Source organism: Gymnodraco acuticeps, unplaced genomic scaffold (assembly GCF_902827175.1).
Source record: "Gymnodraco acuticeps unplaced genomic scaffold, fGymAcu1.1, whole genome shotgun sequence".
Lineage (NCBI taxonomy): Eukaryota > Metazoa > Chordata > Actinopteri > Perciformes > Bathydraconidae > Gymnodraco > Gymnodraco acuticeps.
This window is the reverse complement of record NW_022991584.1, coordinates 400,989-428,415: the sequence shown is the minus strand read 5'-3', so window position 1 is coordinate 428,415 and position 27,427 is coordinate 400,989. Positions and strand designations below refer to the sequence as shown.

Genomic DNA, 27,427 nt, shown 5'->3' with positions numbered 1-27,427 from the left:
AATATGATATGATGCTGTTGTCCTAAAGGAAAACAGTATATCTGGAGTTGGCTTCTATTGTTGATGCAATAACAACATGGTGGCATCTTTATATGTTCAAAATCTCTGTTCAAAATCAACTCTTGGGATTTTGAATATCATTACATGTGAAGAAGATGCACAAAAGTTTCCGAAAAAAAGTAAAAATGAAAAGACAACAATGTTTATTATTCTGGAAAGTCAACAATAAATATGTTGACAAGCGGTTATTCTACGTGTCTACTTAGATGTTGTTTTCAACTGTTTTTGTAATCTTTTCGTAATGTCATTTTGCCTTATTTTCCAACATGTTCAGCATGTGTTGTCTTGTTCAAATCCAATTCTTCAAATTCGGAAAACAACATTTGGAAAACGTGTCGTTTATAAGTTGAGAATTGTGTTAGAACTCCAGGCTTGCAGATGTAGTCAAATGAAGACCAGCATGGTGCTCAGCTGTGTCTAACTGCTTTTGTTGTATCTCAGAAATGAGGAGATCATCCCTCTTGTGAAACCACAGTATTTTCTTTTTCTGTAGCCTGAATATGTATTGCCTCCAAAAATGAGCTAATATAAAGTGAACACTGCAACTCTTTGTGGCAATATCTCAGTTTATCAGCTGTACTCAATCATTTATGTTGTCAGTAACACCGTTTCCACACTATGTCACTCTGGTTTTGGTTGGAGGGAAAAGTATTTTAACATTTTACAACTAGATGTATTGGTTTAACTTCATGTAGTTGAAGTTGTGTGTTTTTATTCTGAACTACCAACCTAAGGTAGCAGGAAGGTATTTTCCCTCACACAGTTTCGCATTGCCCTGCAGAAATACTACTATGTAAAAAGTGTATCGTCTTTCTCAAATCAGGCTAGACATTTCTTCTATTAGCCGCACTTCCAGTTTGGGTTTCCAGCTGCAGAAGATATGAAAAAATTACCCAGATATGTGCGATAATCCGACCTGTAAATTACTCTACGTCGGTTGGCAGTTACAGAACGTCTGCTTATGTTATGATTTAAACAAGTCCCCTCAGTGTGGGTTGCCAACTCTGCAGCAGATGTGACACATTTTCAGTTTGTATTCCTCCACATCAAGCTGCGGCCAGAGTGGATTCTCATCTGTTTTGACCACACACCCCCCCCCCCCCCCCCCTCTTCCGCAGTAAAGCCTTGCATTTTAGAGTAAGCCCTTTTGCTTGCTGGCCAGACCACTTGGTGTGGCTTTTGGTATGTTGCATAAGTCATTACTGCTCTCCAGCTCCACTCCAGTAGAATATTGTAGCCCAGAAATGAGACATTAGCTGGGACTGAGCAGGGATTAGTTGGAGTAATTTTGGAAAACCTTGTTCTCACTCAAACTGGAGGTTTCCTGCAGTGTGACAGATATAGAAATCCAACATTTCTGTGCATGTTAGTGAGTGTAAGCCCTGTAGAGCAAACATATTGCAGAGCATTCATCCCACCTCACCGTTGAGAGGTCAGTTAAGGCCAGCTCGGGCCTTGTCCAATCTGGAAGAACACGTCTTTGACTGAGGGAAACTCGTGTTTCCTGGTTTGCAGTTCAATTGGATATGTGAGCTTTATAGTGGCTTCAGATGTTTTGGCTGCGGACAGCAGTTGAGGGGGAAGTGCAGATGTTGTTATCCAGCCATACACAGATGTTTAGTTGATGAAGTGTGCAATTGGACAGTGGCCTGAACCATCATGCAGCTGGAGGACGTTTGCTGTAATTAAGACATAATACAAAGTATTCTAAGCTCTTAACATTTGTAAGTAACTAACGTTAGAAATAACTGAAGAGAGAGAGCACACTCACAACACAGCAGCCCGCAGTTTTATAAAATAATTAACGGGTAATTAATGATATAATCTCCTGCTAGAGATGTATGTAATTTTAAGTGGTAAAGTAACAGTCAACTCAGCTGAAAATGAGAAGGTGTTACCTGAATGTCCACAACACAGGAACCCTTGTTCCAGCCTGATGTGTGTGTGTGTTTTGAAAATATGTCCATTTTACAGGACCTATATTTGGTCTGAGATTGAAAGAGATACTGATTTGTATAGTGATGTTTGCATATGCGACCTGCACATGTGTGTGAATTGAATTCCAGGAATGTGTGTGTGTGTGTGTACCTTCCTCACACTCTTGGGAAGGCAGCAGGAGCTCGGTGTGGTTTCCCTCCAGGGCTGCCGTGCTACATTCGGCCCACAGGGCAGTGACCCACATAGCTATATGTGTAAACCTATATTTAACCTCAACTCCTTCTTGGCATTTCACTTAGGATTCTCACTACCTATAGAGCACATACACATCGGATTAGACCGGACTTTTCATAGTGTAGCAAGTTAATGACAGAAATGGTTAACATACAAAAAGGCTTTTACCTTATATTTTCATAGAGTTTAGAGTTAATTCCAATAGTTTTATATTGGCATGTGTGCTACCACACTTGTTGGGTTTGATCATTCTTAAAAGTATATTGGGCATACCTAAAGTCTATATTTATGGCTTCAAGTATAACAAAAGCCATTGCATTATTTTGCAACATTTCAAGGCAATAACATTTCATCATGTTTAATGTGTTTGCAAAAAGCTCAATTACAGGTGCTTCAGATTTTTTGGAATGTGCGCAACTGAAAACCAGATGACAGATCTTTTTCTAGCAACCCAATTAAAGTTACTTTAGTCCCCCAATAACCAATGCACCTGTGCTGTGTGTCTGGAGAGACTCTAACCCCTCGACCCGAGGCTGACCCACTACCTGCCCTCTGGCCTTGTGGGTAGTGGTGTTGATGGATGTTCTCACACTCAATGTGTCAGGCTGCTTATCTCCAGTGGAGGGGAAGAGTCGGAGCAGGGAGGACAGGAGAGAGGTGTGAAATGAAGACCGCAAAATAAGTGTTTCAAGTGTGTTTAAATTCAAAGATGGAACATTTATACGAAACCAAAGTCAAGCCCAGCTGTATGTTCTGGACCTGCATCCATCATATTTACCACTGAAAGTACTTGGATTTTAGGAATATGGACTGTGGAATTTAGTTTGTCAGTTTAAAGAAATGTATGGCTAATTAATTAATTTGTGGATTTGCTTATCAGTAGATATTCAGCCTTATATATATCCAACTATCCTGTTATCTTTAAGTTATTGTTCTTGGATTAGTTAGCTAATTAGATTTAGTGCTAGCAGAAGTTCTTGAACCTCATGTTAAAGTATGACAAACTTTAAACTATTTTCTGAAACCTCCACAATATTTACAGTACAGTTCATTTTTGCACGAGTAAATATATTCACACTTTATAAATGGCATGGCACTTTAAGGGGAAACTCAGAACAAGATGTGGACCCCTGTTAAGAAGTAAAGCTCTTCCAAAAGAAGAAGAGATGTCTGTTCTTGACAAGTAAACAATAGATGGTGACGTTCCAACCAGTGGACCTTTTGTCCTCTGAAATGTGTTTACAAAACAATGGCTTTTTGAGACAGTAAAGAAGTTCAGAAAGATGTTAGAGCCAGTAAGGGGGACTTTCTGTATTTCTATACTGAGACAAGAGGAGTTTCTTTGGATGCGAGTGTTGAACTGGGATGTTTCCAGGGACAATGCTGGAAAAGTTTTGTTTTGGGTAAAGTTTGAAAAGACAATGGCCGACCCCCTGTGGAGGAGTGAATGACTTCCCCAGACAGAGGACTAACTCAGCGTGCAGGTGCTCCTCTCACTCCATTCAGACCTATGCGTATCCATGGTAACCATTGTCCTTTCACTAAAGCCTTCCGCTTCACTCACACACACACACACACACACACACACACACACACACACACACACACACACACACACACACACACACACACACACACACACACACACACACACACACACACACACACACACACAAGTATTCACAAGCACATAGGATAATTGACATTTCTTTTCTACTTTTGTAATTGCCATATTTCTGGATTTAACTTGAACTGGATGTTAAACTGTTTTAATGTTTTTAATTTGACACACACACACACACCTCCTGACAAATAATAATACCTATTCATGTGCAGTGGGCTGTGAGCGTCTAACCGCCGTGCATGCTGGGTCTGAGCAAGACGTTCACACACACACACACATACACACATTTCAACAGTACAGACATGTGTTTTTGTGTCACTGTAGAAACACCCCCTGCTGTGATGTTATCATGCTGCTGTGTGCCGGCCCCCTGATGTGGTTCTCTGGGGGAACTGTAGGACCCACTTTGTCTGTGTGTTTGTGGATTTGGGGCAACAAAAGTGCTAAGTGCAATTCAGGCCACAGTCTGAATCTTTTGGCTGGCCCTGTGGGCTATGTGTGTCTACCCAATGTTTAAATGTGTGTGAGTGTGTGTATGTAGTGGTTTTGTAATCAGCTTGCGTGTTGGCTGACTGTCCTTGCTAAGGAAATGATAACCATCGGTAATGGCTGTTTTAGCCCTCGGCTGTCTGCTGAAGCTTTGGCAGCATAACGACCACACACAGCGTCCCCCTATCAGCCCATAATAGGTTGGAATGTACTTAGTACTGGAACTAATTATTATTTCCATAATGTTTTTTTAGATTTAAGGTGAAGAATTAACCATGATTTGCTCAATGGTTAATTGAGGATCTTATATATCCGAGATAGCCCACCTTGTAGAACATGTGCCCCATTTACAATCATCTGTGCTCTATCCATAATAAGGGCAACATTGTAATATACACTTGAGTGTCTGTGTTGTATAGCAAAGTATTAAGCCACCAGGGGGAGACATTTGCTTTAGTAATGTCAGGAAGTTCTTGTCACCTTTTTACATTTCTCTTTTCTTGTTGACCTTGCTTTTATTCATTTGAATGTCTTAATTTCTGTCTGATGGTTGGTTAATTACATTTTGATAGCTTATAGGACTTCACTGCAGTATACAGTCCTCAGTTTTGTCCAGTAGGCTCGGCCGGCCTACAGCCATTAATCTGACTATATCAATAACCTTTGCCTACCTTACAGCCGAGCGGATCAAACAGACAACAGGTTTTTACAACTCCTCACAGCCCTCACCTTGTGTTTTAATCTATGTGTAGCTCTTTGGTTGCTGCGTAATGTTTCTATCTGGTGTCGGATGTGCTTAAATCTGTCTGTGTTTGATACCTCTTGGTTCGCCTAGGCCTCAATCTGTGCTCCTGTCAGTTCAGCTGCAAATAAACACATCAACACTTGGAAACTGGTTGTTTTATCCACTTTAAAGAACTAGGTTTTCTGTATGTTTAGCTGGATTTCTGTACTTGGTAACACTTGACTTGCTAACAGTCAAATGAGGGTAAACCTGAGGCAGTAGGTTGATACTTGTCACACATGGTGAAGCTTTCTTTAGACTTGAGTTTGCGTCACGGAAGTTAACCAACTGACACATATCACGCTAAGTCTTTTAAAACTTCAACACATTTGAGCACTGAAGGTGATGTAGTTAATTATCTTCAGCTTGGTGTCCATCTGTGTTGGGCTGGAGGCTGGATAATCTGGGTTAACAGATTAGAACAGCAGTGCTGAGGAGGAGAGGAACAACACATGGAGGAGCTGAGAAGAGAGGCAATGTGGACGCCACAGTGCAATGCTGGTCTCAGATTGATGGAGGAAGAGGAAGGAGGATGCTCTTAGACACTGAAAACATTTCGAACACTCTTCTGGAAGATATTAACACATCTCTAATTTACCAAATGAAGACGTCTCATTTTTTGGGCCATGAACATTTTTCTTGACTTTTTGTGGATGGTTTTCCCACAATTGTTTTTGTGATTCTTCTGGGTCATCGCAAAGGATAGCAAAGCATTCAGAAGAAAAACATGGTTTACCACAAGTTCTTATAAAAAGTCTCTTTGTGAATCTTATTTTTGCATCTTTGGATTATTTTTTTAAGTTCCTGTGGTCGTCTTTGGGAGTTCAGAATTCCTGCTTTTTCAAGCTCCCAGGCTGTCTGTTAGATGTGCAACTGACAGACATGCAAGATCTTTAATAGCCTTGTGCTGCAAGAGTTCTGTAAAATATTTATTTTGGAGTTAAATATCGAAATCTAACACTGTGCACAGCCTTTTCCTTTGTCAGGCAAATCAATGCAAGTCAATAGGATCCCCTGAGAGAGGGAGAGGAAGGACAAAACAGTAGGAGGAGACAGAGGGGGGATTGGGTCCCCTGTGGGATGCAAAAAGCTCCAAACCCTTGTCCTATCTTCCCTGAAAGAGAGGGGGAGGCCTATTGAGGGTTTGGGAGAAAGAGGGGAAGTCTCCCACAGTCACCCCTCCATCCCACCAACTCAAGTGATTGTCCAGAGAGAGAGATTGGGTCGTGCAAGGAGAAGGAGGAGGAGTTGGGTGCTTTGGTCCTTGATCGAGCAGGGGAGGGTGGCCGTTAGGGGGGTTTGGGTCTTAGCAGGAGATGATCACATACGTGCACTGCCTCTCCTCGAAGCCAGTGGTCAGCTGCTGGCACAAGACCTGCTATGAGGACCCCTCTGGCCAGAAACGGACTCTGTGCTCCTTGTCTGCTAAGAAGATGGGGAACAGCTTCCACCACCAGGCCTTCCCAAGCCCCAGGCCCGCCAGGCCAGAGGGCTGCCTCCGAAAACGTCTGCTTTCGATATCAAAGGTCCATCAGAGGCCGGAATCTCTCTGGACACCCAAACCGTTACTTGGACCAGTCACCAAAGGTTCACAGAAGAAAACACAAACCTCCCAGGATGGCAAAGGTACAGGCTACAGTGCAAACATATTCACTGTTGTGGGGTTTGTTAGCTTGAAGTTGTGGAGTTGGAACAAACAAACTTAGTAGTTTCCCAGAAATGTGTTGTCTTCATGACTAACTTCTTAGTAGCTGTAAACTCCAGACTGTTATGGCTGTCCTCTCTCTTTGAACTAGATGTGATTATAGGGGTCTTGCCTTCAACTGCCAGGGAGCAGTCTCCCTGAGCCTCTTAGTAAGACTTAGAAGACTTAACGTGACACCAAATGTTGTTTTGTTGCAGTAATGATAGTGGTATTTTTGTCTGTTGGCAAACAGGGTCCTACTTCAAAGAGAATGTAAGTCACCTGAAGTGTTTGTGAGTGATAATTATACACTGTTTGTCACCGTGCCAGAAAATCACGACGCATGAGTTAGCAGCTCTTCCCAAGCTGGACTGTGTCTCTTCTTATTAGGTGATTTCCATCATGTTGAAACTAAGTGATCTTGATTGTTTGTCTTTGTGTATGCAAGTCTGCATCCTAAGTTGTGTGTGTGTGTGTGTGTGTGTGTGTGTGTGTGTGTGTGTGTGTGTGTGTGTGTGTGTGTGTGTGTGTGTGTGTGTGTGTGTGTGTGTGTGTGTGTGTGTGTGTGTGTGTGTGTGTGTGTGTGTGTGTGTGTGTGTGTGTGTGTGTGTGTGTGTGTGTGTGTGTGTGTGTGTGTTATTAGGCCGGGTGTGTCGAGCGGCTTCAATACAGATTGTGGTTTTGTGACCTCGGAGAGCTAATGGCATTTGGTGTTATGGCGGGGCTTCAGGCATGAACTGGATGACCCCTAAAGAGAAAGGCTCTCATGAAAACTGTCACTAATGCACATTACTTACTGTCTGTGAAATCTGTGTGCCTTTGTTTGTGTAGTGACATTTTATTTCTGGTTTATTACCTGTATAACTAAATACTTCCCAAGTGGTCTTGGACAACAGAGTACAAATTATTTTGACGGGCAGCGAAGAGGGTCAGAAATCTACATTCTCGATTTGTACTTGTTCCTGGATAAAATAGGATCATTTATTAGTCGTTATCCAAAAACAACAAAGCTTAGTTGATTTATGTTTTATCCGCCTTGCTCTCAAACACTTATAAGAAGTGTTTTGAGTCGCTCTTTAGCTACCTTCATCATCAGCTCAAGAAAAAATATTTTGCCCTATCGGAAAGTGCGTTATCTTTAGTTGAATTCTACTTTCCCCAGAATAAAAAACATATTGTGAAGCACTGGACATGTGTTTTAGAATGTCTTTATTCATTATTGCACGCATTACTGTCAACCTTTATGTGGGTGCATGTTTCTCATCAGAAATGCATGACCATGTGCATGCCTGCATCTTGACCATGCGTCTCGTTTTGGACAGTAGCACATCAGAACTCCCCTGGGTGTCCACCCCTGGGAACAAGACACAATAGCTAGCAGCTGGAGGTGATGGGACAGGCCTGCAGGGAGGTGTAACGGAGCTGACAGGAAAAGGGTGATGGGGCTGACACTGCTGGGGTTACTGAGGTGACCCACTTTCACCTCAGCCACTACATAAAGGAATCATCAGGGACATAAGAGAGAGTGCTGCTGAAGGATGTGACAGGATCTGGCACATGATCATTATTTATTTGCAGGAATACTCAAGGATATGACGTTACACTACTTAAAAGTGCTTTTAATGAAGAACCCAACCAACAAGAGGGATACCTTTCTTTGCATATAACTTTAATAACTTACTTTTTTTTATTGTTGGAATCTCATATTGAGTCAGTGTCTATCTATCCACCTTAAAAAACACTTTCTAATGTTTTTTTTGCATGCATAATTATTTAAAACCGCCTTGTGCGTTAAGCATAACAGTATGGTGCCAGACGAGTGCAGCCCGTCCTCACGCCTGCTTTGGCTAACAGGCAGTGACAGCTCAAGATGACGCTGCCATGGGTACAGTATTGTCTGGGCTCTGTAGGTTGAATTAAACCTCCCTCTGTATTCATGCACCGCTAAACAGAAGACCCTCTAACACGCTGAAATTTGAGTTTTGCTAGTACGTCTTTTGTCTGCATTTGTTTCCTGTCTGCCCTCCATACCTTGTGTTTTCACACTTCTATCTTCCTGTTTTCTATCATTTTCTTACAGAAGATATGAAATGACAATACTTTTGTCTTACCATCGGCTTTCCCCCCCTTCCTACTTTTAATTTATATCAGTTTAGTGGTGGAGCAGGTGTGCCACAAGATCCCCCATAATCCCTCTCAGTGGGAAGGCAGGTTCAGCTATCGACTAATCAGTGCCAACAGCTCCCAGGGGAAGAGCACCTGGGGGAGGCCCGGCTTGTAGAGTAACAAGATGAGGCCAAATTAAATGGATTGGCCACATTTATATGGGGGCGCTGCTGAAATTCAGTTAGGGTAATGTAATTGTGGCGATGGCAATCAGGAGTGGTTTTGTCTCGGCCTCTGCTCTATTTCATTGTCTTCAACTCAGTGTTTCATTCAAACAAAAATAACCACATTTCCCATCTTTTCAAAGTGATAATAACCTGGGCAGTCGTCAGTGTCCTCAACTCTTGTGGTTAAGGTGACATGATAGCCATTCTCGCTGTTTGACTGTGAATACAACTCTCTAAGAGTAATTTTCTAAATCATGGCCCGAAAACCATCTAGGCAAATAATCAGCTTAGTCAGTCTTTCCTCTTACTGTAGGAATTAAGGGTTTTAATGTACAAGGCGTACACACTCAAACATAGATGAATAAAGACGAGTACACACTCAGCCCTAAATGTGCATGTAAACCCCCCAATAGCAGGTTGGAGGTGGCAGAACAATGGAGTAGAGAGCATGGCACAAAGCTTAATGAGATGAAGACAAGAAGGGGATTCCACACACACACACACACACACAGACTTGGGGGTGTGTGGGGGTCAGGGGTTGCTTGGGGTTGTTCAACTGTAAAATGGGTTAAGGCTGTGTTTTCCTTCAAAGCAACTGTCTGCCACAATGTCTCACTCTCCCTCTCTCATTGAGGAAGTCTGTAACTGTGTTTGTGTGAATGAGTGTATGTCTGCTTTTTTTTACACCTTTTAGCACTTTCTAAATATAAAAGTACTACTGCCAGTCCACTCCACATTCACTCCGCCCACGTCAATTTAGACTTTCATTTGGTTATGAGACAAAGGAGGGAAAGTGTGATAGCTAGCTGTGTATCTAACAGATGGACACATCACGGCTTGTTAGGAGCCTAATAGGTAATGTCTGGCTAGTGATTGGTTAAAAGGTGCTATTCTATCCTGTGTTCCCAACAGCTAATGAAGTCATCCCTGAATATTGGGAGGTAATTGAGTTTTGCGGATTTCAGTCTGTGTGCGTGCGTCTTCATGTTTGTTTTCATATATCCATAAATCCCAAGAGTCTTTTTCAGTTTTTGAGCTTGACATATATTACTTTCTCCATTTCTCTCTGTTTGATTTTGTATTAGTAGCACTCTGTTATTTGTCTAGGGTTTCCATTGGTTTTCATTGTTTTGTCATTATTAGTTGTAAGACCCAGTCCAAAACCTTAATGATTTAAATGTACAAACCTTGACAGAGATTGCTCAAAATGTATAATCTAAAAACACAGAAGGTTTGGCATTCGTGCTTCAAAATTGACGGTAACAAGTGTTTGAATTTTGCTAGCGACACAGATCTTTCTCTGTTCTTTTGATTGTAGAAAAAGCAAATCACAGATTTACAAAAGAAGATTTTTGCTCCAACATATCCCACTATCCATTAATGATAATACGCCAGAAGCAAATTGTGTAAGCTAAGGTTCTTTCCATCATTTAATGATCCCATGTTTTCTTTTTGAAATAAGATTTGATGACAGTGTTAAGATAGCACGCATATAGATTTTCCATTGCTTCGTTATTGTCTTTCTGTGTGCGTGTGTTGCTTGACAAATTGTTGTCATAATATAATGTGGTCAGGTTAATGGTGTGGATCTGGGCACAGCTGTGTTGTCATTTGGGAGGCTGGAAGCGATGGAGGAGGGCCGAGGAGTGAGTCAGGGAGAAGAGTGATTATTTCAGGAGGGATCAGGTGTAGGAGACCCTCATGGCCCCATATGTCTACAATTGCGTTTTACTTAACGGCTTAATCATCACATCACGGCAGATAATCACTGACTAAATGGGCCAGAAGAGAGAAATGCAGGAAGCTTTCAAATAGCAGAGGTTTGCTTGGTTTGAATAACAACATTAATGTAGTTCATTTATTGTGCCTCAGTTTTCTTTCAGGGCAGCATTTCCTTGGGTTTCTAATTCTTGTTATTTTTATTTGTGTCATTCCTAATTCACTCACTCAATGAACTTTTGTGTTACGGTTTTATGTTCATTGTGTTTCCACGCTACTGCCTGCTCCCTGTTAACAGAGGGAGCCTCCTGACTCCTGGTGGGGTCAGTGTATTGCACAGTATAGCACCTATTGTTGAAGAATAACCTGAAGGTAGCTTTTGATAATATGGCTCATCTGTAAGCATGTGTTTGCTTCTTCTATCTCCTCGTTCTGGTTCTCTGGTATGTGGGCTATTTGTTCCTATCATTACATAGTTGAAGTGTCACCTTAACACAACCGGTTAATCTGGTAATTTAATTTATGACTGATGCTGAGGTGTGGCTTCTTGTTTCTATGTCGTACATGTTAATGCAGTCAAGTCACAAGCATGTGTCCCCCTATAAAGCAACATAAAGATGATGTTTTATTGCACACTGACAAAAAGTTGTTTCTTTATTCACTCTATAGAAAAAGCCACAATAAGCTGAATCTCAACTGCGTTGGAAATTCAATTAATAAATGAGTTTGTCTTAACACTTACAGACCTTGACAACAAATGCGATTTAAAGACTTAATCTGTTTCAGCAACAGCTTTGGCCATCTTCTTTAGCCTCACTCATTTTAAATAGTGGTCTTGTTGTTTCTAATATAAAAATCTAATTGTGCCTTAGTGCAGGATAAGTGTGTTTAAGCGCTCCGCCTACCTCAGTCACAGCTCATTTCTTTAATGAGCGCTGCAATGGCAGGAAGCTTTTCACCTCATGCTGCTTCGAGTCTGGCCCTCCAAGGATTCTGGCCCTGTTTGCCCTACTGACCGGTCTGCTCTCTGTCTGCACACATTCCTGACTTCTACTGAACGATTCACAATAAGTGCACAGGCTTCCTAAAACCAAGGAAATGTACATAAGAAAATATCCAGTATACCCAAGTACAGAGTCAATTTGAGAATTGTCCACATGATCAACAACAAGCATAGTGATGCACAGTTAAAGGTGGGGTAGGTAAGTTTGAGAAACCGGCTCGAGATACACTTTGTTATATTCCATGGAATGCTCTTAACATCCCGATAGCAATGAATATCTTAAGTGCTTTGACAACAAATCCATTAAAAAACTTCATCTGTGGAAGCCGTAGTGCTGTAAAAAGCACGACCAATCATCTGAGCCTGCCCGGCTAAAATAACTGGATGGCCTACCTGCCTGTCAGACTATTTTCAAATTCTAGCGCACTCGAGCTGGTTTCTCCAAAATGACCTACCCCACCTTTAACAGTATTGTTCCTTTATTTTATTTTTTACATCTTAAAAGACATATACACATTTCAAGTTCAAAGATCCAGTCCTTACAAGCTTCCATTGCATGTTCTTTAAAAACAGCAACCATTCAAAAAGAAAACAAGTTTATTGTAATTTATTTATCTGTTAATCTGGCTACTTGCAAAACATTGAGTGAGGGCAAAACTAAAGGAACAATCTGCCATAGACTCTTTTCCCCCCTCTATCAGCCACAGACCCCCTCACACCTCCATCATGTACCCCAACCCAGTCCACTTTTTCCTGCCTTCTCCTCCGCCGCAGGCTCCTTTATGTCCCAATCAGCTGGAGGTTCCATTAAGCCTCAGTAGGCAAAGCCAAGCCTCTGAGAAGCTCATGTCCCCCCATAGAGACTGATTATAAAAGGGGCAAAAGAAGGGGAGAGAAAGTGATTTTAAGAGCCTCTTTAAATCTGTCTCGTTAATGAGTTGTCCTCACCATAGCAACGCTTTTGGAGGGGTTTCCACTCCACATGTGTGAATGAATTAGAGAAAAAGGACAGAGAAAACATGTAGAGAAAAGGAACCTACAGCCTTTCCCTTTGCTTGTAAAACCACAGGGGAGAGTGCACTAGTGATCATTTGAGTCCAATTTTGTTTATTTATAGTAGAAGCTACATTCCTAGACTATTGTTAACCTAAGAACTATGCAGGATGACATTTAAAAAAAAAACATCACATTTGTTAGTGGTTGCTCAGATACCACTAGGTGGCAGTATAATACAGACAAGCATGTGGACTCAGAGTGGGAACAGCAGTGCTTCTAGTAGTATTAAAGTTGATCATCTGTGAATCATCCATTTTAACCATTATCGAAATGACTTTAGATCTCACACATAAAAACATTGTTTGAGACTTAATTGATAGCATTACCGTGATTACCAAATTACAGTTGGTTTAATTGGCCATCAGACAGAACGCACCCATTAATCCATACCAAAAGTAGACATATGGGGCATCACATACAATTTAATTTGGAATGATTGCAGCCGTACATTTTGGGAGTATTTGATCAGGGAGCTAGCCTGGTTTCCCTTGGGGCCCATTAGGAGGGCTCGCTCATTTCATCCAAGAGAGGTCTGCTCTCTATTAATGCCTCCATAATGGCTCAGATGGGACAGGAGGGGGAGGGACGGGGAGACGAATGGGTGCTTTACAAAGAAGGAAGGGGGGAAAGGAGATGAGGGGAGGGGTTAAGTGGATTTGGAGTCCTGATTTTTTTCTCCCAGACAGGGTCTCAACATAGGATTATCAATGGAGGAACCCAGATTTAGCACGTGCACACACCTGTGAGCATCCCTCAGTCTGTTTGATAAGCTTGATGACACCACCAATCACTGTCTGGCTCTCTGTGTGTGTGTTGTGCAGATGATACTGATCCATGTTATCTTATAGACACTAAGCCTCTCCTGAGACATATTTAACCCTCTTAGTTTTTATCCTGGGATTACAACACACATTCCAATACCATTGCTACACTAATAGCACTTTTTTTTTTAAGTGTACACATGAAGATAAGTTATGTTCCGAGTGTTGTTCAAACTCCAAAAAGCAATGCAGCTACACTAATGTTGTCCTGTAGTCAATTCTGATTTAAAAAAAAAAAGTTAAATCATTTGACAAACACATGTATAGTGAAAGAGTAAAACATATTTATTTATGTTCAATACAATGAATATTTAGCTATTCAGGTGGCGCATCAGACCCTCTCGTATGTCACCGCCCTCCTCCTCTGCACCTTGTGCCACCCCAGGCTCTGCTGCTGCTGGTGCTGGTGCATCCCATCCATCATCATAGGCATCTCCACGACTCTCGCAGAGGTTATGCAGAGCACAGCATGTCAGCACCATAGATTTGACAAGTTTGACATCAGAGTCATTTATTTTCACGAGGCAACGCCACCTTCCCTTCAGTCTACCAAAAGCGTTTTCGACCACTACCCGTGCTCTGCAAATGTTCCTGTTGTATATCTGCTGTTCTGCTGTCAGCCGTCCAGTGTCAGGGAACGGTTTTAAGAGCCAGTTTTGCAAGGGATAGGCAGAGTCTCCCAGGATGTAATAGCCAGCATTCACCCCACCAATGTTCCTGGTGCAAGCTGGAAAGTAGTTGCCACGACTGGCCAACTCCCACAATGTGGACAGTCTCAAAACCTGAGCGTCATGCAAGCTCCCAGGCATTCCTGCAAACACTTTCCAGAAAAGTCCCTTTCCATCTACAACTCCTTGAAGGATGATGGAGTGCCAGCCTTTACAGTTGAAATAGTCGCAGTGGTTTTCCTGTGGGGCCAAGATGTGTATGTGTGATCCATCAATAGCACCTACACACTGTGGGAGCCCCCACCTGTTCTCAGTGTAGTCAGCCATTTCTGCAAACTTCTCCCGGTCTGGTAAACGAATTAGTTCCGGTACTAAGAACGTCTCTGCAGCAGCACAGAAGTCTTGCACACACCGGCACACCGTTGTTATGCTCACTCCGAAAATATGTCCAATGCTTCTGTACTCTGAGCCGGTCGCAAGCTTCCACAGTGCGATGGCCACCCTCTTCTTTAGAGGTATACACACGCGGAATGCTGTGTCCTGTCTCTCCATCGCTGGCCGCAGTTTGTTGCACAGGTAGGTGTAGGTTTCCTCAGACATCCTGAAGTTCTGCACCCACTGAGTATGTGTGAAAGATGGAACAATCACATCCCACCACTCGGTAGCTCGTCGAACTTCCAAACACATGGTCTGCGGCGGCGACTTAGCAAATTGTATAACTTCTGAAATACACAAACAAAAGCATACATATTTTTAATTAGGGCTGTCAGTCGATTACAATATTTAATCGCATGATTGTCCATAGTTAATCGCACATTTTTTATCTGTTCTAAATGTACCTTAGAGGAATATTTCACGTTTTTAATACTCTTATCAACATATGAGTGGACAAATATGCTTTATGCAAATGTTTATCATCATTTGAACAATGACAAATATTCTCATGAATATTAAACACAACAACCTCTGAACATTACAAATATTCGCCTCAATTCAACCTGGAACCTCTCTCATTCAATAATACAATACAGTGTGTGTGTGTGTGTGTGTGTGTGTGTGTGTGTGTGTGTGTGTGTGTGTGTGTGTGTGTGTGTGTGTGTGTGTGTGTGTGTGTGTGTGGTGTGTGTGTGTGTGTGTGTGTGTGTGTGTGTGATGGATCGTTGGAGCTATGTGCAACTCAAGGCATATGCTCGAACGGGAGCTGCCTGGACGCTGCGATCATGTTGCACGCACTATCCGAGCTGAGTGTGCTGACTTTTCGTACAATGTCCCACTGTCTGACTACTAGGGCTGTCCCGAATACCATTTTTCGGGCTCCGGATATTCGGTAGTAATCAACAGCAAATATTCGGTGCGGAGAGATTTTTTTTAAGACACCTGACAACACGCTGTTAAGCAGAAGCGCAGAAAGAGCATACTATTACGATTTATATTTATTTATTGTCTCAGTACGCGCATACATTAAAACTAAATGTGTCCTCTGCATTTAACCCAGCCGCAGTGCAGCGCCCGGGGACCAAATCTGGTTCCAAATTCCGTCTAACGTTTTACAACCTGAAGATACAAAACACATTTCTGTCATAACAACAATACTTTTAATAACATAGCCGTAACAGTAGGCCTAACAGTGTAATACTTGTTACCGATACAGTAAACAGTATTTAAATAGAAGAACGAAAAATAAATGAACGAACTGTATGCCAATAATTGCCTTTGCCCCAGATGTTCCCACATTGCTCCTATTATTTTCACTATTCGGATAAAATTGAAAAACTAATATAAAAAAACAATTCGCTTGCTTGCAACTATTTTCCAAGCAAAGTAAGTGCACGATTTTATCATGTGTAACGTTACTGTTTAAACGGCGGATAAAGCAGCTTCATCATGGCAACTTGACAACAGCTAAGCTAAGCTAGTACTTACAGCATCCGGTGACTTTTCAGAGTTGTTGTGCCACCGTGGTAGGCCAGTTTCTTGTCGCATATTTGGCACACTGCCTTCTTCTTACCGTCGTCCAATTTAAAATGGTCCCACACAGCTGAAGTCTTCGGCATTTTGTGTTCAGGAGTGTGAAGCGAGGTGAAGCGTGCCGTTTGCGTTCGTGACTGAGCGAAAGCGATGTCAGGAGCACAGGCTGAGATTGTATATATTTCCGCATTTTAACAGTGCAATTCAAAAGTATAAATATGGTATAAGAATATGGCAATTCGCCTTTATTGATAGCATACATTTAGGGGGAAACAAATCTTTTTTTGAAAAAAACGAATATCCGAATAATGAAATTGAAACCCGAATAGTTGGCCAACGAACGAATATGCGTTAACTTGACAGCCCTAATTGTAATACGTAAAAGTGGTAGCTACAATTCATTAAATACTTGAAACACTTTGGTCGTATAGTAGTGAGCGTGACCCTAAACTATGGGCATAGATATGTCTCATAATAATTTGTGTGAACATAAAAATAATTTGTGTGTAAATATGTGATTTGTAAATGTAAAACAACATCCACAAATGCATTTAAAAGATTTGCAAACTCACAAATACATTTGCAAGTGTAAAACGGATCTGCAAATACGCTAAATATGTTCACAAATTTAAAAAAAGATCTGTGGATATCTCTTTAACATTTACACCTTTCGATCAGGCATTTGTGAATCCATTTTGTATTTGTGGACCAAAAATGCGCTTGCGGATCTCAAATCTCTGTTCACGGATCTCAAATCTCTGTTCACGGATCTCAAATCTCTGTTCACGGATCTCAAATCTCTGTTCACGGATCTCAAATCTCTGTTCGTGGATCGTCTTTTTACACACACGGAATTTTGAGACATATTTTCCGCCGGTCTCGGCTAAAATCTACTCGTGTCACTCGGTTATTTTCGGAAACCACGTGATGGCCTGCTAATGACGACATTTCCGCATGATTTCAAAGTAAGAGCATGATGGTTTGTTTAATGCTCTGTTTTGGTATTATAATGAACAGCGGAACGTTAGATGCATTCTTTATCACCATAACCCTGACCTAAATACGGTGCTTTTCTACAGATTACTTTATTACTGCACTGGTACGGTAAAATTAGGCCGATTAATAAGATGTGAAGTGCTTTGTAACTTCGACCCGCTTGACTGAATACACAACAAACAATGAAAAAAGAGTTTTATCTGGGCTGTTTCGCTGCCAGCTGCTCCCCCAGGACCCGAAAGTGGCGTATAGCCTGCACTTCAACATCAACGAAAGTGCTCGATATGCTATATTGAACCAATAACACAAACTAACTGTATCACTATAACATGATGATGATGGTGATGATGATGAAGAATGCATCTAACGTTCCGCTGTTCATTATAATACAAAAACAGAGCATTAAACAAACCATCATGCTCTTACTTTGAAATCATGCGGAAATGTCGTCATCAGCAGGCCATCACGTGTTTTCCGAAAATAACCGAGTGACACTAGTAGATTTTAGCCGAGACCGGCGGAAAACATGTCTCAAAATTCCGTGTGTGTAAAAAGACGATCCGCGAACAGAGATTTGAGATCCGCAAGCGCATTTTTGGTCCACAAATACAAAATGGATTCACAAATGCCTGAACGAAAGGTGTAAATGTTAAAGAGATATTCACAGATCTTTTTTTAAATTTGTGAACATATTTAGCGTATTTGCAGATCCGTTTTACACTTGCAAATGTATTTGTGAGTTTGCAAATCTTTTACATGCATTTGTGGATGTTGTTTTACATTTACAAATCACATATTTACACACAAATTATTTGTATGTTCACACAAATAATTGAGACATATCTATGCCCATACTAAACACATTGCTAGTTAACGAACGTTAGCTTACCAAGTAGCGTTGTCGTTTAGCAGTGATCAGAGACGTCCTGTAGTAGTCTCTGCTGCGTTTTAGGATTGCCAAAACTCTCCCGTCAGCTTCTTCTGTATTTCGTCTTGCTATACGAAGCCTTTTCTGAAACAAAGCTTAACTCCTTGTTGTGATAATAAACCACAAACGAAGAAACAAGTACACGATCGCTTCCATATCCTCCATTGTTGTGTTTGTGAGCTGTGTCGCCTTGAAGATGAGGTCACGGCAGTTTTATGCAGCGTCGCTCCGCCCGCCATGCAGCCGATCGCCCCGCCTACACTGCGTCGTGAGTGGCGAAGTCCCTCCCCTTCCGGTGGACCTCCATGGGACCTTATCTTTCGATCCCGTTTGAATTGTGCCACGAATTACACATATGTTTGTCAATTTAAAATATAATTTTGCAAGTACTTTTCTGGAGAAAAGTACAAGGGTTGAGAAGTAGTTATTTAATGTAATATGGCTTCGTATGATTAAAAGCAACACCATCATCGACCCGACGAAGTCCCGTTGTTGTTGTTGTGAGCGCCGTTGGGGGAAAAAATCAGCGACGTAAACGGTGACGTCATGACGCAGCACCAGTCGGGCTCTGGGTGATGTGAACAAAACGGGGGTTGAAAAGAAAAACCGGTTCCGAACCAGAAGAGTGCAAGCACGGAGCTAGAACGGGAACCGCGTTGGTGTGAAAGGGGCATTGTACCGAACTTTGGCTCAGTGTGGTAAACAATAGCCGCATTCACACCGCAGGACTTTCCCATGGTACTTTGGTTCTTTAGTTCCGTTAGTACCAATAATGTCGCGTTCACACCGCCGGGACTTCTCAGTGCTGGGAACTCTTTTGGCCATTTTCAGTCCCTGCTAGAGAGGTGGTACGAACCTGGTGATAAAAGAGTGCCAATTTCTATTCTATTTCTATTGGCTGGGCGAATTGCAAACCACGCCCCGTTAGACTCTGATTTTTTTTTGTTAGGCAGCCATTTTTTTCCTCGCTACAAAACCACATCCACACCTGAGCGAGTCGTTTTTTTGTACTTTAAAGCAGTTATGACCACACGTACTACAACACCGGAGCGGTGGAATGATGAGGAAGTGTCGGCGCTTCTGGCAATTTACTCTGAGGACGGGATGCAGCAGCTTCTCCAGAAAGCAGTTCCCAATTTACTCTGAGGACGGGATGCAGCAGCTTCTACAGAAAGCAGTTCCCAACTCCAAATGTTTTGAGCGATGTTCGCAAAAGCTACTTGAGCGGGGAATCGTGCACAGTGCACACGGATGCCGGGTAAAAATAAAGAAACTCAGGCAGGACTATAAAAAAATTAAAGACCACAATAATAAGAGTGGTAACGATTTTCTATTGTTATTATATATATATATATTGCCACTGTTTTTTAATACTGACACCTAACTTGCACTAAGGTGTGTCTGCTGCTATATATATTGCCACTGTTACATTGTTTTGAAACTACTTACACTTTATTTTACATTTCACACTTTTATTTAACTTCAATTTACATGCATACGACACACCTGGAACAGCGTGATGCCGTTATTGTTATGTATTGACTGTGCAATAAAACAAACAAACTGGCGAAGCTTTATTTATTGTGTCCCACCCCAAATTTGCAGAATAGAAGAATGTGAGAGCAGACAGGTGTCGGTGGTTGAATTTATCTACAATGCTGCAACCTTGTGCAGCAATGGCAGGGGCAGAAACACAAGTCTTACACACATAAACACAAGTCATTTATCATGTCATTTGTTTTAGATAAATAAGGGAAAAACACCAAACAAGGGTTAATGTCCTTTTCCAAAATCAGCCTGAGGGGGTAATATATAATAAATACATAAAGATAAAGTCCATTGTTATAATGGGGTATTTTATTTGTAAATTACCCTTATTACACTTATGAACTCCATCATGTCTGAGGTCGGAAAGTAAACAAACGCCTCATACAGCGGGTGGGCTTTATACCCCCTCCCCCGTGTAGTTCTTCTCTCGTTTTTTTTTGTACTCGCCGTGAAGTGGTTCTGCGGCCTGCCAGTAAACCCAGAGAAGAAGAAGACGAAGTGACGTCAGCGTAATTTTGCCTCAGGGAAAGTACTGCGGTGTGAATGCGATTGGCACTAGCCCCCTGGCGGATTCAGTGCCGTGGTACTTTAGTGCCGGCACTAAAGTACGGCAAGTCCTGCGGTGTGAAAGCGGCTAATTGGTCAATAGCATCCAGAGTTTATGATGAGGTAGCAATATTTAGCCTGAAGGCTAGTGCTGCTGTTGGATTATATGACATTATTTTAGCTATATGTGTTATTTTTAAAAGTGTGTTTTCTCTCTCTGTAGGCTTGCTTGTAGGAATGAAACAAGCTGGATACAGCAAACCTTGTTAACTGCTCTGATTGTTCAAATTGATTTAACTTGATGATTACCAATGGTTCATTCATGAGTTGGGGCATCTTTGTGAATCTAGCTAGTCAAACACAAAGCTTCTTTTTCTGCTCCAATTGAAGGCTTTTTACAATGAGTAATCAAAACAGATTTGCTGTTAAAAAGACAAAAAAAGGATCATTGTCCGTGGAGGTATAAGGGGACTAAATACTAGGACCGCACCACTGCATTGCATAGATTTACCGAGGCAAACATCATGAGTTTATTTTAGGTCATTCCCTCCATGCCTTGTGAAAGCAATGTGTAATGTGTAGCCTTATCTAACCAACTAACAGAGAGGGATTCAAATTGGATCAATGTTATGGGCCTGGTTTGCAGAGCCAAATCCACTCATGCGGGGTGTGAATGTATCGGTTCATAACCAAGATCAATGCCAGCCACCAGAATTGGCATCCGACTTCACATCTAACCTCTGAACTGTGCTGCCGCCTCGGGGCTGATTGTCTTGCTCACTTCCTTCATTTGTTGTCATTGGTCAATTGTTTGTATTTCTAAAAGTTCACCCCAATTCCCCAAATGACCTACTGTTGTTGTTGTTGTTGTTGTTGTTGTTGATGATGATGATGAGAAGTGAGGTGCATTGTGGGAAGTGGATCAAACGGCATAGTGTCTGATTGCTCCAGTGGTGGAGGAACTGTAGATAAACACACAGTGTAGTTGACATAGCTTTAACCCCGCTTACCATCACACACACACACACACACACACACACACACACACACACACACACACACACACACACACACACACACACACACACACACACACACACATTCGCCTTCCCTCCCTGTGGCTTGTTGCTTCGTGCCCTTGAGCTACTGGAGGCACTTAACCTAAATTAGCTCAGTCTGTCTCTGTGTCTAAAAACCCTCTCTTCAGTAGCATGAGCTAAGCACCAGGGTCATGGTAACAGCAAAAGCAAAACACTGCTTTATAACTCAGCTCATGTGTTTCGTGGTTCGCCTGTTTTGCATGTGATTGGCAATGAAAATATGCTGCTGTCATCTTGGTTGATCACTCTCGATTAAAGTGTTGATTTAATGTCTTTAGAGAAAGGCGTGCAGGGAAATATGGACCTTATGAATCATATAGTTAAAATGATTGAAGTAATATTCCAGCTTGGACATAATTAACACACACCGTTAATCAAGCCAGGTGTGATGTTTATGAGTGGGGCTTGAAAGTATCACACTCAAAGTGAACTACAAGCACACCACTCACGTGAATCACATCTGTGTGTTTGTGACAGATCTATGGCAATTTGTGTTTGAAGTTAATTATAAAATTGGATTAATGATACATGCAGACACACACACACACACACACACACACACACACACACACACACACACACACACACACACACACACACACACACTCACAGCACAGGCCCTTAGGAGAGAGGAGCAGACAGCCCTGTTGTGAAAATGTAGGTCAGGAAACAGCCAACATAATGCTGTGTGTGTTGGCACCCTCACATGAATGCTTGTATGCACATTAACTATAGGCTCCTGTTTTGTCTTATAATCTGTATGTGTAAGATCGAGCTTGTGTGTTTGTGTGTCAACAGCATAAACATAGACGCCTACAGCCAGGACAAAGTGTTCAGGGATGTAATATATTAATCTGGACCTCCCCGAAGGTCTAGATTGTAATGAGTGACGTTGGTCTAAAGCAGTGGTTCTCAAAGTGGGGGGGCGCGCCCCCCCCAGGGGGGCGCAGAGGCATGACAGGGGGGGCGCGAGAGACCAGGGGGGGAAATGGTTATTAAAAAAAAAAAAAAAGATAAAAAAATAATAATCATATTTTGAAAAATTATTGATTGAAAATAATATAATACAGTACTATTACGTCTGGTTCTCTGTGTTTCATTAAAGCTCGGCTCTTTGTGTGTGTGTGTGTGTGTGTGTGTGGAACGAGCCATTTTGTGTGCATGCACTCATAGAGAGAGAGAGAGCGCACCGGTACCGGAGATCGTAGTTGTTAGCTTCTGGTGCTAGCGAGCTACGCTAACGGATATATTGTAAGGAGTTTTTTCAACAACAAAGTGGAGGAGAGTCCTCTCCTGTCAGACTGAAAGACTCAGTGAACTAAAGGACTCTCTGAGTGTTATCTCAGTGGGTCTCAAACGTTTTGGTCACCATAAATGTAAACAATTATTTCCGAGGCACACGTTTATATGATCATTATAGTTATAAAAAAATAAGAGAATAAATTAAAAACAGGTATGAAATACTATATGACAGTAAAAAAAGAATAAAGTTTAAAAGGGGAGTGATTTGTAAAATATCCATAAAGAAATAGTAAATCTGTTTCCAGTTCTGTTTCAAATGGGTGTTGAGAGATGTCCATATATCTCTTCATTTTGCTCTCAAAGTGCACCAGATTGATGCTTTTAACTTCAATATTTAAAAATCTTCCCGGGGGAGCTTGCCCCCGGACCCCCCTATGTGAGGTCCACACACCACCTATAAAAATAGCACTTTACCCCTGCTTACACCTATATGCCGTGAGCTGATTATCGAGCCTTCATTGTAACAGTCACTCTGTGTATCTGCGTGGGGATTGTTGCAGTAGAAAATTCCTCTGTAGCGCCCGGTACATTAATGGGAAACCCTAAATGTTTGAGCCCCCTCTATGAAACGTCAAGCTACCCCACAGCACCCCAAATAAATCTCTGGCGCCGCCACTGAGCCTGACTATTTGTGTTGGGGGGGCCCGACTTTTTTTTTTCTCCAAAGGGGGGGACTGACAGAAAAAGTTTGAGAACCACTGGTCTAAAGGCAGTAGATTGTAGTGAGAGCTGCAGGCTCACGTTCACACATGCATATAGTATGTACAACATACACACACACAAACAAACACATAATGATGTCAGCAAACTGCTGCTAGCCAGTGACTCACACAACCACACTCAGGCCTTGTGGTAATTGATTTGCCGTGTCCTTGGAGGGTCCACTGGAGAGGGAGAAGCCAGGAGTCGATATGAGTGGAGACAGTGTGGCTGGATGGTAATGGCTCTTAATGCAGTCTGGTGCTGCCAGGGGTCTGTCTCTATGTTACAATACCAGTGGAGCTTTCCACTGGGGAAATTATTTTATGATAGCATGTCAGACATGTGTTACGCACCTGCCTAGTGGATAAGAATTGCTTCATTGAATACAAAAATGGTGACAAAATCCACATTAAAAAAAAAGAAGCTCAACCCTGAAATCTCAAAGGCCACAATGCTTCTTGGTTATTGCAGAAACAACTAACTGAATGTCTTTCCTCCATGTCCTGCTTACCCTATTGGGGTTCACTTATGACCAATTTGCTGTGCATCAGAAAAATAACGATGTTTTGGAAAACATTTCTGGACCAAATGACTGACCAATAGAAAAATCTACAGAGCTGCTGGTGTAAGAGAGTCTACAGCCATGGCAGCAGACATATCAGTGCTTTGAGCTCAATGCCAAATTCTGCAGGCTAACATGTTACATCATGACGTTGAGATGCTTATATACAAAACAGGAGTCTGATGGGACTGTGCAAATACAATTGTTGACCTGATAATGGATTCAAGTAATGTGTCAGAAACAACCAATTTCACTTTAATTCTCGCTGAGGGGAACATGAATGCCTGTATCAAATTAGGATATATCATCTTGGGACCATGAAGATCTGGACCCAATTTTGTTGCAATCCATCCAATTGTTGTTTTTTGGTTGTGTAACTACAAAACATGTTGTCCCACATCCTTACAAACCTTCTTGTTTAATCTTTTTGTCCTGCCAACTTCAGGGGGGGCAACAGGCCAGTGGGGTTGGGTTGCATTAGATGCAATACTGTGTTGCCTGGGGGAAATGGACGGTTAGCTACAAATCCATCCTGACAGGGACATAAAAGTCTCAAAACTGCCACCCTCCTGAAGGCCCCAAAAGCTCAGGCGTACAAATCAGCCAGCCGTAAAGTAACCACGTTGTAACGCCCTGCTCAACAGGCGTGTACATTTTAAAAGTGACCCGCCTTTCATTGTTCTGGAACTGACATTAGGCTCTAAAGGTTGACTTGTTAAATGAATGTATAGAAAGGACGTTTTCACGGTTGCACACCCCCATGTCAGTTGGTACTCCTGTAGCTTTTGGTTGATCTGGGCTTTGTTTTTAAGCTTTTCGTTGTGGGTCCTTGTTTTAATACGGTGCTGAGGCACAGAGTTGTCATGCACAACAATGTTTTTACAGGACAGACTAGACTAATGCAGTCTTGTCTGTTCACTTGCCGACAGAGAGGTGCATACATCCTCTATCTGTTCCATCTCAATTTCCCTGGCTTGAATTTCAAAGAGGGTCGGGTGGGGTCATGCGCCAAGGGAGGGAAAATGAGGCACGACCGCCAAGCCTGCTGGGCTTTTGTGTATGTTTGTGTGTATTATAACTGTTTTTCATGCATCTTTACCTATGGATATTCTGCCTTTACACTCCATGTATCTGTCTTTTTCGCTGTTACCCTGCCCTCCCTTCCTGACTTTTCTCTCCCAGCTGTCTTTATCTCCGCTCTCCCGTTTCTTTTGTCCCCCTAAACACTGCCTTTTCTATCCTGCCTCGCATCGCTACTCAGCAAAATGGCTCCGATTCTACCACATCAAAGAATCGTTCAATATTTTGTGAATGCAAATGTTGCTTTCCCATCTCTTCCCCTTCTTTGAAAGTACTTTTGAAAAGTTTTCAAAGACATTCATCCACATTCACACATATCAAGCTGTGTGAGAACAGCTACATGGTGTTTGAACAGAAAACACAAATACACGTGGGCCACCACATCAATGCGATGATATTTGTGAAACTGAAAATAAACAAATAGACCAGAGTCTGATTATGTGAGTGATGGTGTGAGCATGCTCAGGGCGTACTCAGAGGGTTTTCTCATGGATCACAAAGGAGGAGCAGCCTATAGAGGGAGGCCCCACTGCCTTTTATCACAAAGAATAATCCGGGGTACAACACAGACACACTCACAAAATGCAATCAAATCTCCCCAATTATTGCTATTAGCAAAGTAGCCTAAAACATTGTGTGTGTAACTTGTACACACAGACACACACACAGTGACAATATATGTATCACACACTTGCATTTAGTGGCAGATAAATAACCTCTGCACAAACACAACAACTTGTTTGTGAAAATGACATGTTGTGAGCTACTTCACTCCAATTTGTCTCCTTAAGTCTGACTTATTTGAACCCCCGCCATATTCTGCATTTAATCATGCAAATGCACTGCTTATGGGACTGTCTGTAATGTGTGTGTGTGAGAGAGAGTGAGTGTGATGGAATCCCAGCTGCATCAATGGAGTAGGTCAGACGGAAACACCAGAAGAGGGACGGGGGGGCAGTAAAGGAGCCTTACCCAGTAACCTCTGTCTGCCGAACAGACCGAAGTGCAACAGAAGAAAGAAAGACAGACGGACGGACGGACGGAGAGAGTTAGAGAGACAGGCAGGAGGGATGAGAGACAGACAGCTAGGGTTTGGTGTCAGAGAAAGGTCATTCACCAAGTGTGTGTGTGTGTGTGTGTGTGATGCGCGGGAACTACACCCCATGCTAATATCATCAGTGCCAGAAAAACAGTTATCGCAGCATGTTTACTCAGCCAAGGCTCTCTGTCACCTTGGTTTCAGTGTGTGTGTGTGTGTGTGTGTGTGTGTGTGTGTGTGTGTGTGTGTGTGTGTGTGTGTGTGTGTGTGTGTGTGTGTGTGAGTGTGTGTGTGTGTGTGTGTGTGTGTGTTTGAGAGAGAGTTGTGTTTATTCAGGAGTGAGTTTGAAGTTGAACCTAGCTTAACAACCTTTTTAGCACTGTAGAGAGTGGTTTCCCTCTTATCTATGTGTAGCTTCTTTATCACTGTAATCGAAACTCTTAAACTACAGCATACTACTCTGACTCATGTAATAGCTCTCTAATGATCACAGATTTGTTTGTGCAGTCTTTCTCATGTTTACTTACTCAAAGAAAATCCTGCATTTAAATATGGTGTATGATCATTAACCCCTCAACCTTCATCATGCTGAATATACCTCCCCCGCTCCCTGCGCTGTTAGATAATTCATGCCCTGCTCTATATCTCTGAGACCCAGCGATCAGGTTCTCATTGACCCCTGTTGCTATGCTTTCATTCACAGGGATGTTGGATGAAAGAAAGGGGGAAGGGATTAAAGAGCGTGTTTTTGCTGTACATGCTATAAATGATAGATTTCCATTCACAGAAAAAGAGAGATGGGATGACATAAAAGGGAAAGTTTATGCAGTGTTGTTATTTATTCATTTGTCTGGGTGTTATGGTACATTTCCTGTTTGACCGCCCTTGTTGGTTTCCTGAGTTTTTTTTTTTTTTTTAAATGTGTATTGTCACTTGGAAATTCACTAGAAATTAAAACACTGATACTTCACAGATGCTATCAAGGATTTAGCTCCTTGCTTAAGGGCATCTTTCACTTAATCGTTGAGGAAAGATGATTACTTTTTGTGATTACTTAGCTAAAGTTTATGTATTTAAACCAAATTCACATGTTGTAGTGATTCTGTATCAACTCTGTTACAATGTGCAACGCTGCATACAAACAGATGCAACGTGTTTGCGTGCGCTCATGTGTGAAACAAATACTTGGACTTGCACTTTCCTGCTTATCGCCACCTGGCAGGTTTTCTACAAGCAAATGGGG

At 42.0% G+C, this 27,427-nt stretch overlaps 2 protein-coding genes across 2 annotated transcripts in view; one reads left to right on the top strand and one right to left on the bottom strand.

Annotated features, from left to right (window-relative positions):
• The window catches only part of LOC117533790 (NHS-like protein 1), a 107,267-nt gene that overhangs the window by 51,576 nt on the left and 28,264 nt on the right, over positions 1-27,427 (top strand).
• On the bottom strand, positions 14,010-18,538 carry LOC117533789 (protein ANTAGONIST OF LIKE HETEROCHROMATIN PROTEIN 1-like). The gene is made up of 2 exons (XM_034197732.1): positions 18,267-18,538; positions 14,010-15,135 (listed from the first exon to the last, which is right to left on the bottom strand). The coding sequence occupies exon 2, from the start codon at positions 15,098-15,100 to the stop codon at positions 14,057-14,059; it is 1,044 nt and encodes a 347-aa protein (XP_034053623.1). The 5' UTR covers positions 15,101-15,135; positions 18,267-18,538; the 3' UTR covers positions 14,010-14,056.